This window comes from Eumetopias jubatus, unplaced genomic scaffold (assembly GCF_037043125.1).
Source record: "Eumetopias jubatus isolate StellerSeaLion01/CBP00866 unplaced genomic scaffold, mEumJub1_p1.0 scaffold_1, whole genome shotgun sequence".
NCBI classification, from domain to species: domain Eukaryota; kingdom Metazoa; phylum Chordata; class Mammalia; order Carnivora; family Otariidae; genus Eumetopias; species Eumetopias jubatus.
Window position 1 is genome coordinate 112374047 of NW_028274807.1, and position 13700 is coordinate 112387746.

The window sequence follows — 13700 nt, forward strand, 5'->3', positions numbered from 1 at the left end:
AAAGCTGGTCCTGCTCACCACTCCCAGCAATCACCAACTGCTAGAAATGAAAATTTTCCTTAAAAAAGGAAAATGGAGGGGGGGGAACTCAGTAAACCTAAATTCCAATTAAACACTTCTGAATTCGTTGTGTCTCATAGATTCGCTAGTGACGCTTAAGATGAATAGTTTTAGGGTAACCACTCGAGATTCACCCCAGGAAATGAAAGAAAGTAACTTGTTGGTAGCTCCGGGGCTAGTAAAATCGCGGAGCACATTCAGTGGAAGATCCTGTTACAGGTCACATCAGATGAGGTAGGGATGAGGCAGGATGAGGTAAGGCCTGAAGAATGGGGCTGAGACTTAAGGCCTGGGGCAAACAGTGGAAAAGAGAGTTGTCTCCCTGTGTTTGAAGCTGGGAATCAAGCAGAAAACGCAGACACCACCGGCATATCACTCGTACTCCTAGGGCCGCGTGGCTTTCCCGCGCGCTCGCCTCGGGGGCGGGGAAGAACCCGGATGGAACCGCCCCTGCAGCCGGGACCCCCTACAGTCTTTGAATCCCTGCGTGGGGCGGAGTTGCCCTCCTTTCCATGCTCTGATTGGCTCGTTGCCGTAGGCTCCCTCCTCGCGATTGGACTTTGCCAGTGTCAGTCACAAAGCGTCACTGGTCTCTCAGATTGTTGCTAGAAGGCGACTGCGTCGACGTCTGATTAGACTCGCGGCGATTCACTTCCACGAGAGCGTTTTTCCTCCGGCGCTCAGGAACCTACCCTGTGCTTCTCGACTGTGGGGCCTGGAGGGAGGCGCATTGAGCCGACTCGAGAGCTATCTGGGGCGCCCAAGCGTTCCGTTCGTTACCCGCTCAGCGCCATGTCCTGGATGTTCAAGAGGTGAAGGGGGCGGAGGGGGTGGGGCGCGGGGTAACGGCCTGTCGGCGTCCCCAAATGAACCTGACCTTCCCCGCGTTCCCTTTGAGTTCTCCTCGCGTTCTCGGTGCAGCTTGTGGTGGCTCATCGGCGCGGGAGAAATAAATGCATAGCCTTGGCTGGCGAGCGGAGGCTCCTCAGGCCAGCCTCATGCCAGGGCCTTGGAGAAATCTCTTTCAGGGGCTGTGGGGGGCCTAGGGTTCAAAGCTCCACTCTTAAGCCGGGATCCTGATCTGAGCTTTATTCAGCGAACACACGTTAGATGCTCACTGTGCGCTAGATGGTGTGCTCGGAATAAAGGGCCAATTAAGAAAGCCCTTGTCCCCAAGTAGCTCACAGTTGATGTGCATGCACAGACATTGATATGTATTTGCAGTGGAGCCAAAGAGGTATGCGCGGCGTTCAAGGAAAACGCGGGGAAATAGCTTCCATCTGTTCTTAGGAGAGTGGAAACTTTCAGGAAGCCTCTCAACGAACTTCCCCTTATTTTTCATTTTCGAAATTGGTGTACATGCCTGTTCCTGGAACAGTTATCCATGGGATTGAGGGTACCCTTAAACCAACGGGAATGGGAGGCTTGAGGTCACCTTCCCATGATGGCATGATTTGGTGGTCTGAATAAGGGTTCTGTTTGGAGAGAATTAAAATAGTGAATGCTGGATGTATTATCTGTAACCGTATAAATGGCGTCACACATAATAATAGTTCCATATTTGCAAGTCGTTTCCAGTTCAATTTTTATTGAAATTTGGTGTGTAATTAGAGTTACATCATATACATCTCAATTTAAATAGATGATCATCACTAGGGAAAAGATTTGTGAGCCCTTGTTGGAGTTTTCATTTTGAGTACTCGGTAGGTAGAAGAGGCATTACTGAACAGGTAGGGTTCCTGGAAACCTTCTCCACTCACTCCAATTCCTGCTTTACCCATAGTAACACTCTGTCAATCTTTATACAGCAGTTCCCACTAAAGATTTAACATGTTGAAATAAAATGAGAAAACAATTGGCCTATAAATATAATATGGTCTTTAGTTAAATATTGTATCATTTTCCTGTGCTTTTTCTTTTTTAATAGAGATCCTGTTTGGAAGTACTTGCAGACTGTCCAATATGGAGCCCATGGAAATTTTCCACGCCTCTCATATCCAACTTTCTTTCCCCGTTTTGAATTCCAAGATATTATACCTCCAGACGACTTCCTAACTAGTGATGAAGAGCTAGATTCAGTTTTATTTGGAACTTTGAGAGGTCATGTAGTTGGACTACGCTATTACACAGGAGTAGTGAGTATAATAATATTAGATATTAAGTTGAAATATATTTATCTTGTTAACCCAGAAGATAAGAATTTGAAGGTGATATGTACAATTAATACTTATTTTACTTTAAGTAGAATGTATCTGGGTAAGAGATAACAAATATTTAATGGCCAATTTTCTTTTGTATTTATATCCTGATTGTAATATATAAAGCACTTTTACCTGTATGGTTTCATTTGATGGCTATAATGACTCGAAGGTAGATAGAACATCTATTATCCCCTTTTTATAACTGAAGAACTGAAGCTTAGGAAGGTTAGATACTAGGGGTGTATTTGTAGAATAACTTCCAAGTCAGTTCTTTGCTTTCTCCTCTTCTGTCCCTTAGCGCATTTCTGTACTTCCAATATTTTTAATTTAGGAAGATTAATTCCTATTAGATAAGGGAATTGTCTATTTTTAGGTCCTTTTTTTTTTCCTTTATGTAGTAAGACTATCTGTCTCCCAATTTTTCTCCCTACATCTATCTTTCTGTATCTCTATTTGTATTGTGTGTATGTGAGACAGAGATAATATATGACTTTATATCTGGTGAGAAGTTGTCTTTGTTATGGTTATGTAGTATGTTTCTGTGTTATTTGGATGATGTGTCACTAGTTTTCATCTTTATTATGAAATATTTTAAGCATGCATAAAAGTAGAATAGTATAACAAACTCCCATATACCTGTGATTCAGCGGTTAACAAATTTTTCTCACATTTCTTTCATCACTTTTTCTTTTGTCCTTTAGGACAAAAAAAATCTCTACTGTTTCAGTTTACATCCATATAATTCAGTATGTCTCTAAAAAAGTTCAGACTTTGTCATTTTCATACTTAACAAAATTAGTAATTCTTCATTATATCTAATAACTAATCCATAACCAGTTTTCTTAATTGTTTAAAAATGTCTTTTTATAGTTGTGTTTTTTTTGAAAAAGAGCATGCCAGAGCATGAGGGGGGAGGGGCAGAAGGAGAGGAAGAGAGAATCTTAAGCAGGTTCAAGTGTGGAGCCCCACAAGGGGCTGGATCTCATGACCCTGAGACACTTAACTGACTGAACCACCCCACGTAGGCACCCCTCCTATATTTTCTTTATATCGGAGCTTCTTAGATTATTTTGTAATTGTCTGAAATGTGTTGTTCAGGAGATTTCTTAGGAAAGAAGGATTTCCCGAGTTTCTGTATGTTTCTAATTGTGACATTTATATTGAAGGGCAGTTTGGCTAAATATAAAGTCTTTAGCCCGTATTTTCTCTCTATATTTTGATGTTGCATAAAATGTTGGTGAGAATTCTGATGACAATATGATTTCTCTCCCATATAAGTGAATTGGGAATTTTTGCCTCCATAACTAAAGAATATTTTTCCTTATTTTGAAAATCTAGTAGTTTTATTGGGGTATTCTTATGATTGCCCTGTAACTTCATTTTCTTCTATTTCAGAAAATTTTTCTTTAATTACAGTTTTAAATGCTTGCTTTGTTTTTCAGGGACTCCATTCTACCATCTATCTGTTAGATCTCCTCTGCATGTATCTATGCCTGTGTATATGCTTATTATTTTCTCTGAAATCCTTTCTGTCATACTTCTTCACTTTTTAATTTTTCATCATTTATTTCTCTTACCATGTTTTCCACAAGGTCTGTGCACTTTGTGTTCTTTCTGGTTTTTAATTCTGAAATAGTTTTTCATTTCTAATTTTTTCCTGAAATCTATTGGTTCTTATCTCCCATCCATCTCTCTTTAGTTCCCATATCTATCTCTGAGCTTGCCTATTTCTGATTTGTGCTATTTTTTCAAAACTTAGATTGTTTTCTAAATTATTTTAAGCCATTGTGAAATACTAGATTATGGTTTCTGATCTTAGAACATTTACTATTTGTTGAGCTTAGAATAATTTCTATGACACTAGTAAGCTAATAAAAATGTTGAGCCCATTAAAAATAATCATCACTTTTTTTGTTTTTAAAATATGTATTATTTATTTTATAAGTAATAGATACTCATTATTTTAAAATGGCTAAAAGAAAAACCATTAAATCTCCCTGTAGTTTATCATCCTGGACCATAAGTTATTCATTTTATTTTTTCACACTTTACTCTGTGGGCATATGCATGTAAATTGAAATCATATTATGTATTAAAAATTGAGATTGTTATTATGTCTATTATAGTGATCACCCTTTTTTCTCCTGGTAAAATATTAGGACTGTCTTTTCATGTCAGTACAAATCTATATCGTATTTTTAATTTCCTTATTGATGGACATTTTGAGGTTGATCACTATTATGAAAATATAGTAAAAATTGAGGTATTTATCTTTGCATACTTATTATTTTCAACTTTTTCCAGTTTAATTAAGATGTGATTTACATGAGAAAATACATTTTTTTTTTTTTTAAGATTTTATTTATTTATTTGACAGAGAGAGACACAGCGAGAGAGGGAACACAAGCAGGGGGCGTGAGAGAGGGAGAAGCAGGCTTCCCGTGGAGCAGGGAGCCCAATGTGGGGCTTGATCCCAGGATCCTGGGATCATGATCCAGCCAAGGGCAGACACTTAATGACTGAGCCACCCAGGCACCCCCCCTTTTTTTTTTTTAGAAAATATGCATTTCTAAGTATATGATTCCAAGAGTTTTGACAAAGATAAATACATGATAATCACCATTCTAGTCAAGATATAGATTATTTCTATCACCCCTGAAAGTTCTGTTGTGTTTCATTGCAGTCATTTCTGCTGTACCTGCCCTAACAACTACAATCTAATTTCTGTTGGTATCAGTTTAGCCTGTTCCAGAGCTTTATATGCATTAAGTCATACATTATGTACTCTTTAATACTAGCTTCATTCAAACTCAGCATAATTCAAATACTTACTTAGTCAGTTTTGGCAATTTATATTTTTAAAGAAGAGCATCTATTTAAAATTTCAAATTTATGCTACAGAGTTGTGCTTAGTAACATTTATACTTGAAAATATTTTAACTGTGTTCATTCTTTGTGTTATATATTTGTGTCTAGTTTTTGTCAGTTAGCCTTGGTAGAGATTTATGTTTCATCTTTTCAAACAACCTTTCTTGGATTTTTCTTATGGTTGTTATTTTTCTTCATTGTTTTCTGTTTTATATTCTGTTATCCTATTTTCCTTAAGTTTATTTTATTTTTAGATTTCTGATTTGAATGCTTAATTTTAATCTTAATAATAATAGCTTTTAATCTTAAACATTTTTCAAAGTACTGTATTAGCTATATCTCCTAAGTTTTGATATATAAAGTTGGCATTGCTAATTTTTTTTTTAAGTTTTTTTTTTTTTTTTTATTTGACAGAGAGAGACAGTGAGAGCAGGAACACAAGCAGGGGGAGTGGGAGAGGGAGAAGCAGGCTTCCCACTGAGCAGGGAGCCCGATGCGGGACTCGATCCCAGGACCCTGGGATCATGACCTGAGCCGAAGGCAGACGCTTAACGACTGAGCCACCCAGGTGCCCGGCATTGCTAATTTTTTAAGATTATTTAATTTATTTTTATTTTTAATTTTTTAAAGATTTTATTTATTTATTTGACAGACACAGTGAGAGAGGGAACACAAGCGGGGGAATAGGGAGAGGGAGAAGCAGGCTTCCCGTGGAGGAGGGAGCCCAATGTGGGGCTCAATCCCAGAACCCTGGAATCATGACCTGAGCCGAAGGCAGACGCTCAACTGACTATTTTATTTTTAAAGATTTTATTTATTTAGTTGAGAGAGAGAGAGAGATCACCAGTGGGTGGGGGAGAGAGGGGAAGGGCAGAGGGGGAAGGAAAAGCAGACTCCCCACTGAGCAGGGAGCCTGACGTGGGGCTCAATTCCAGGACCCCTGGATTATGACCTGAGCTGAGGGCAGATGCTTAACCAACTTAGCCACCCAGGTTCCCCTATTCATTTATTTGAGAGAGTGAACGCGCACGCAAGTGCTTGTACCTGAACAGGGGGAGGGGCAGAGGGAGAACCCAGGACAGAAGCAGACTCCCTGCTGAGCACCAAGCCCTGTGTGTGGTGCTGGAGCTCCCTGAGATCATGACCTGAGCCGAAGTCAAGAGTCAGAGGCTTAACTGACAGCCATCCAGGTGCCCCAGGCATTGCTAATTTTTAAATGTTTTTTTTTTTAATGTGTTTTTGTGAGCTTATGGTTAAGTTTTTTATTTCTTGACATGTCTAAGTATTTTATAATAAAATAGATTATTTCTTTCCTATTTGTTATGGGGTGCCTGGGTGGCTCAGTCGTTAAGCGTCTGCCTTTGGCTCAGGTCATGATCCCAGGTTCCTGAGATCGAGCCCCACATCAGGCTCCCTGCTCAGCAGGAAGCCTGCTTGTGTTCCCTCTCTCACCGTGTCTCTCTGTCAAATAGATAAATAAAATCTTTAAAAAATATATTGTTATAATTAGTTGTAATTCTCTTTGTTTTTAATCTTTTTTTTTAAGATTTTATTTATTTATTTGACAGAGAGATATAGCGAGAGCAGGAACACAAGCAGGGGGAGTGGGAGAGGGAGAAGCAGGCTTCCTGCTGAGCAGGGAGCTAGATGGGGGACTCGATCCCAGGACCCTGGGATCATGACCTGAGCTGAAGGCAGATGCTTAATGACTGAGCCACCCAGGCACCCTGTTTTTAATCTTTTTTAATACGTCCTTTTCTGTCTTGGTGTTCAGACCTCATTTTCTTTGTCTTTATAGTCTTTAGCATTTTGGCCTATATGTATTCTATTTTAAATTCTATCATTAATTATTATCTACTATCTATCTACTAGCAGTAATTGGCTATCATCTGTAGTAAATCACAGTTACCGACTTTTAATAAGTGATGATTTATTACAATAAAAGAAAATTATCTAATTTGAGATGAAATCTTAAAAAAGTAAGTTTTTTTACCTAACTTTTTGGGGTTATATATTTCTTGGAATATGCATAATTTGGTTTAAAAAAAGATCATGCTTACAGGCATTGGCAGAAAGGATGGGACTGGGAGAGAACAGAGCTATGCTTTATGAATATCTCCAAAGGGCTAGAGAGCAATATCTGTCTGATAATCTGACTGGTCAGGCTATAGTGAATCTTGAATCAGTAAACAGATGGTGGTGGTGGTTTGAAGCAGCATTCCTTTGTCTTTTTCAGGGTATTAAAGTGATAATTCACTACCATAAAATTCACCATTTTTATTTTTTAGAGATTTTATTTATTTGTCAGAGAGAGCGAGAGCTCGTGAGCGTGCACACACAAGCAGGGGGAAGGGCAGGCAGAGGGAGAAGCAGGCTCCCTGCTGAGCAAGGAGCCTGATGCAGGACTCTATCCCAGGACGCTGGGATCATTACCTGAGCTGACGGCAGACGCTTAACCAACTGAGCGACACAGGTGTCCCAAAATTCACCATTTTTAAAGTACAGTTGAGTGGTTTGTATTCACAAGGTTGTGCAACCATCCCCACTGTCTGATTCCATAATGTTTTGTCACTCCAGAAAGAACCCTATACGCTTTAGAAATCACTTGCTATTACTCTCTCTTCTCAGTCCCTGATATCTACTCATTTATTTTCTATTTCTATGGCTGTGCCTACTCTACACATCACACAGAATGAAACCATACAATATGTGGCTCTTGGGTCTAACCATTACTGCCATCTTTTGCGTTAATATTTTCTAGTGTGCCATTTTAATTTCCTCATTTCTTTCACTGTATATTTTGAGTTGTTTCCTTAGTTGTTGCTCTGGGGAATTACAATTAATATCTTAATTCATAAGAATCTAGTTTGGATTAGTGCCAACTTAATTTCAATAGCATATAAAAATTTTGCTTATAGAAAGCTCCATTTCCCTCTTTCCCCATTCCTTTGTGCTGTTAACATACAAATTACATCTTTATTTACAGTGTATGCACATCAACACAGATTTATAATTGTTTTATGCACTTTTATTCAGGTGGGAGAAAAAAGTTAAAAACAAAAAATGTATACTTTTTATATTTACCCATTTAATTACCTTTACCTGTAGTCCTTATTTCTTTGTGTAGATTCACGTTATTGTCTAGTCCTTTGATTTCAGCCTGTAGGTCTCTCTTATAATTTTTTTTTTAAAGATTTTAGTTATTTATTTGACAGAGACAACTAGAGAGGGAACACAAGCAGGGGGAGTGGGAGAGGGAGAAGCGGGCTTCCCGCGGAGCAGGGAGCCCGATGTGGGGTTCGATCCCAGGACCCTGAGATCATGACCTGAGCCGAAGGCAGCCGCTTAATGACTGAGCCACCCCAGGCGCCCCTCTCTTTAATATTTCTTACAGGACAGGTCTTGGTGGTGATTTCTCAGTTATTGTTTAACTGGAATGTCTTAATTTCTCCTATACTTTCGAAGGGTAATTTTATCAGATACAGAGTTCTTGGCTTTAGTTTTTTTTGAAGCACTTTGAAAAGTTATTCCACTATCTTTTGGCCTCTATGCTTTCTAATGAGAAATCGGATGTTAATCTTATTGAGGATCCTCCTATAAATAAGGAGTTGCTCCTCTTGTTGCTTTCAGCATTTTTTTCCACAGCTTGATTATGATGTGTCTGGATTTAGATCTCTTTAAGTTTAGTTTATTTGGAGTTTGTTGAGTTTCTAAGATATGTAGATTAATGTTTTTCATCAAATTTGGGGAGTTCTCAGCTATTATTTCTTCAAATTTCCTTTCTACCCTTTTTTCTCCTCCCCTTCTGAGACTGATGTGTATCTTAGATATGGTTGCTATCGTCCCACAGATCTCTGAGGCCTGTTCATGTTTCTTCATTTTTTCTATATATTCCTCAGACTCTGTAACTGTTCTTAGACTCCCATCGAATGTCTTCATCTTCATTGATAACTTCTGCCTCCACATAATCTGCTGTTGAGCCTCTCTACTGAATTTTTTTTTTACTTTACTGTACTTTTTGACAACAGACTTTGTATTTGGTGAGACATAGTTTTTATGTTTTCCTTTAGTTTTTTAGACATGGTTTGCTTTAGGTTTTTGAACATACTTAAAATTTAAATTTTTTTCCTAGTAGGTCAAACATCTGTGCTTCCTCAGGGACAGTTGATAGTTTTTTTCCTATGAGTGAACCATACTTTCTCATTTCTTTGCATGTCTCTTTTGTTGTTACTGTCGAAAAGTAGACATTTTAAATAATGTGGTAACTGTAAAAATTAGATTCTTCTCCCTCTCCAGGGTTGTTTGTTGTTGCTGATTTTGGAAATTGTTGCTTGTTTAGTGATTTTCTTGAATTAACCCTGTAAAATCTACTGATGTCTGTACTTGGTTAGCTTAATGGTCAGCTTATGATTAAACCAGAACCAGTAAATCTATCCGTCTTTACTATGGGGATCTGTATGCACTTGGGGCACTCCTTCAGTTGACAGTTCTTCCTTAACCTTCATGTCCTGCTTGTTCAGAGCCTTAAGTTTAGCCAGAGGTGTGAGCTTATGGTCTTCTTAGGTCTTTTCCTGATCATATGCACAGCCCCGGGCATGCATACAGCCCTCTGCTTGAATATGGCCTTATACATTCCCAGGAATATATTGGAGCTTTTCAGAGCCTTAGTGGACATCTTAGTCCCCAGCTTTCCTTTTAATCCTTTTGGTTATTGTATTGTTTGCTCCAGCTGTTACCTGCTGCCTGTAAAATTGTTTCTAACAAACACCCACCCAAGGAAGGTTTTTTTGTAGTGCTTTCCAATAGAAAGCACTTTGCAAATGAGGATATTCTGGAGAACCATCATACAGGTCAAATAATGACAGTTCTTTGGAAATTAATCTTTGAAAGATTCTGTTCCATTGCACTCCCTTTGGTGACTACTAGATTGCACCAAGAATTTTAGCAGATTATTTTTAAAAGGCTATCATGCAGCTGAGAGCTGGAGATGGGACTAGGACACTGATGTTTAGCTGTTTTGTTTAGTTTTGTTTTGTTTTGTTTTTTTGAATTAACACCCTCCAGGTTTCTGCAATCCTTTGGTTGGTTTCCAGATGTCTGGAAAAGTTGATTCTGACAATTTCTGCCATTTTTTTCATTGCCATTATGGAAGAGAGAATTTTCAGAAGTCCTTAACTCTTCTGTTTTCAATGACATCACCCTCAGGCAACTTTTAATCTAGTAGAATCAGAATGACATGAATTGAAGGTTGGACATATTTTCTTAATTTCATTCCATTTTGACTTATAATTAATATCTTTTTCCCCTTTTAGAGTCTGGAGAAATCAGACTTAGGAAACAGCCTGCCTGGATTTAAATTCTAGTTCTGCTACTTAATAGCTTTATGACCTTGGTCAAGTTACTTAACTTTTCTGTGCTTTAGTGTCTTTATCAGTAAAATGAGGGTAACGATAGTACCCACGGATAGAGTTGTGAAGATTTGAAAAGTCAAATCTATGTAATGTACTTAGAACATTGGCACATAATAAGCACTCAGTAAAGATCACGTGTTTTCGGAAGTTATGTTGAAAATTTTAGTGTGAAACTTTTATTTAGTTTTGATTGTATCTTTCAGATATCAAGGATTTGTTAACTTCCCAGTGAATGTAAGTTTAAAAAATACTGTAAAAAACATAAAATATATTTTTATATTACTATACAAATATGAGTCTAAGAAAATCTACATTTCTTATATGCTGTTATTAAGTAAGTATTAAAAAAATGGAAAGCCCAGATTAAGTTAAATGAAGAAAGCTATTGTATGTTTATTATTTATAATATTATCTGTTTGTTAATTTATTAGGTTAATAATAATGAAATGGTTGCGTTACAACGAGAGCCCAATAACCCCTATGATAAGAACGCAATTAAAGTAAACAATGTGAATGGAAATCAGGTTGGCCATTTAAAGAAAGATCTTGCAGCTGCTTTGGCCTATATCATGGACAACAAATTGGCACAGATTGAAGGGTAATGTACTTTCAAAGTTTAGTTTTAATAATTATAAATTGTGGTCTTTGAATTTAAGAGGCTATATAGTTGCCATGACAACTTTTATCACTATGCTTTTAGTATGTGTTCAATAAATGTGTTAATTCTTTTTGCATCTGCCTCTACTACCCCAGCCATGAAACAACTATTCCCTTACTTTCCTACTAAATTATTACCACGGAAAATAATAGACTTTGGCTCAAATATTAGGAAATCCATACCATGTGTCCAAACCTTTTAGTGCATAGATTTGGGAGTTTGGAAGTGTTTGTTTAAATCAGAGGTTGTAAACTAGTAGCCTGTGATCGTATGTAGGTGAGTTTCATTTTGCCTACATAGTGTTTTATAATTTTTCATTTATTTCCAATATTCAAATATCTGGATATTCATTTTATATAGGTTAATTTTTTCCCTAATTGAAAATTATTTGTGAAGATTTCTCTTGACAAATGGAAGATCTGACCTTCATTTGCACAGAACATCAGTTGACTGGAGCAGAGTAGCAGCTGCTGCTTTAGGCAAGGCCTGTATTCTCCCAGTTCTACCACCTCTTCCTTTTTTTTAAAACTCCCAGTCTCCTTGGTTACCATTTTTTCTCTTTCAGGCATTTAGTCTGTGATCTCAATTTAAGTATGGAATGTTTAGAATATGAAAAGGTGAGGTTGGATGACAAATATTCAGTAATGTCTTCTCACTTGTTTTCTCCATTCTCAGTTCATTAAATTTTTTGGATATTGAGAATAAATTTTTAGTGAATCATGGATCATAAATATATTTGACACTTCAACATGGGTTTGACCTATACAGGTCCACTTAAATGCAGATTTTTTTAAAATAAATGCAGTACACTACTGTGAATGTATTCTGTCTTTATGATTTTGTTAATTTTTTTTAGCTTACTCTAAGAACACAGTCTATCATGCATATAACCTACAAAATATGTGTTAATTGACTATGTTTTTGGTAAGGCTTCTGGTCAACAATAGGCTATTAGTAGTTAAGTTTTTAGGGTATCAAAAAGTTATATGTGGATTTTTAACTGCATGGGGGTCAGTGTCCTTAAACCCCATGTTGTTAAGGGTCAGATGTAGTTCTTGCAAATCATTCTCCATCGTCCTAGAATGGGTTGCTATTGTCAGTGGTTCTGTTAGTGAAAGCTCTTCCCTTTCAATTAAGCTTACTGTTGTACCTATCTTATAATCTCAGTTATAGGCTATCCTGCTTTATTCCATCTTTTCAGTTTCTTCTGGCTTTCTGTTCCAAAAGAGGAACAGAAACTGTTGTTGATCCTGTTCCCTGTACTTTTTCTGTTATTCTAATTTGCCCAGTAGTTCCTTATTTCACTTCCTTGCAAAATTTGAATGTGATGCTTACAATATTTTCTTATTTTATTTTATTTTTTTAAAAGATTTTATTTATTTATTTGACAGAGACACAGCAAGAGAAGGAACACAAGCAGGGGGAGTGGGAGAGGGGGAAGCATGGAGCAGGGAGCCCGATGTGGGGCTCGATCCCAGGACCCTGGGATCATGACCAGAGCCGAAGGCAGATGCTTAACGACTGAGCCACTCAGGCACCCCAGTGATGCTTACAATATTTAATAGTCATTCTTAATGGAAGTAAAAATAACAGTTCTAATTTTCTCTTTTTTTTCTCCTCAAATATAATAGGGTCGTTCCTTTTGGTGCAAACAATGCTTTTACCATGCCTCTCCATATGACTTTTTGGGGAAAAGAAGAAAACAGAAAAGCGGTTTTAGATCAGTTGAAGAAACATGGATTTAAATTGGGTCCTGCACCAAAAAGTAAGTTTAGAGTTTAAGCTCCTATTATTTTGCTCCTGTAAGATGCAGGAATTATAAAACATTTCTCCTCTTGAGAAATAATTTGTGTTGAAGGCTCTGAGTTGTAACTCTTCTTAGGAATCTTTTTAAGGAAATCCCGTTTTTTTTTTTCCTCTTTATTTTGAAATAATTACCGATTCATAGGAGGGGGCGTGTGTGTGTGTGTGAGAACATGCACATATACATACAAAGAGGTCCTGTATTCCCTCCCCTAATTTTCCCCAATGATAATATCTGGTTTAAAATCCCTGATTTTAAACTTCGTCTGATAAATTATAGACAAAAAGAATCTCCCAATAGGGAATAAAGAAGTATTATTTATTTGGCAAGAGTCTGTTAAAAAATGTGGCATTTTTTTAATGACTCTTAGTGTTAAAAAATCTTTTAAGTATGTTTAGAACACAACTAAAAGTTATTTACTGAAAGATCATTTGGTGATTTTATTCATTTTGTAAATTACAGCTTTAGGATTCAGTTTAGAAAGTAGTTGGGGCTCTGGAAGAGCTGGACCAAGCTATAGTATGCCAGTTCATGCTGCAGTACAGATGACAACTGAGCAGGTATGCTTTTTTATTTTGTAATCTAAAAGTGAATTTTAAATGTTGAAGATTGATGTTTAAAAGAATAAGATAAATATGTATCTTCTAGTACTTGTGATCTTCAGGTATGTTAAGTTATGAAACACACTATAGAATATA

General features: G+C 37.2%; 1 protein-coding gene across 6 annotated transcripts in view; it reads left to right on the forward strand.

Moving 5' to 3' along the window:
- Positions 1-652: 652 nt before the first annotated feature.
- Positions 653-13700, forward strand: part of HLTF (helicase like transcription factor) — a 49351-nt gene continuing 36303 nt past the window's right edge. For all 6 annotated transcript variants that reach the window (XM_028103049.2, XM_028103050.2, XM_028103051.2 and 3 more), the window contains exons 1-5: positions 653-872; positions 1988-2195; positions 10972-11138; positions 12830-12963; positions 13465-13562. In XM_028103049.2, coding sequence (XP_027958850.1) covers positions 853-872; positions 1988-2195; positions 10972-11138; positions 12830-12963; positions 13465-13562 — 627 coding nt within the window. In that variant the 5' untranslated portion in view covers positions 653-852. The remainder of the gene's footprint in view (positions 873-1987; positions 2196-10971; positions 11139-12829; positions 12964-13464; positions 13563-13700) is intronic.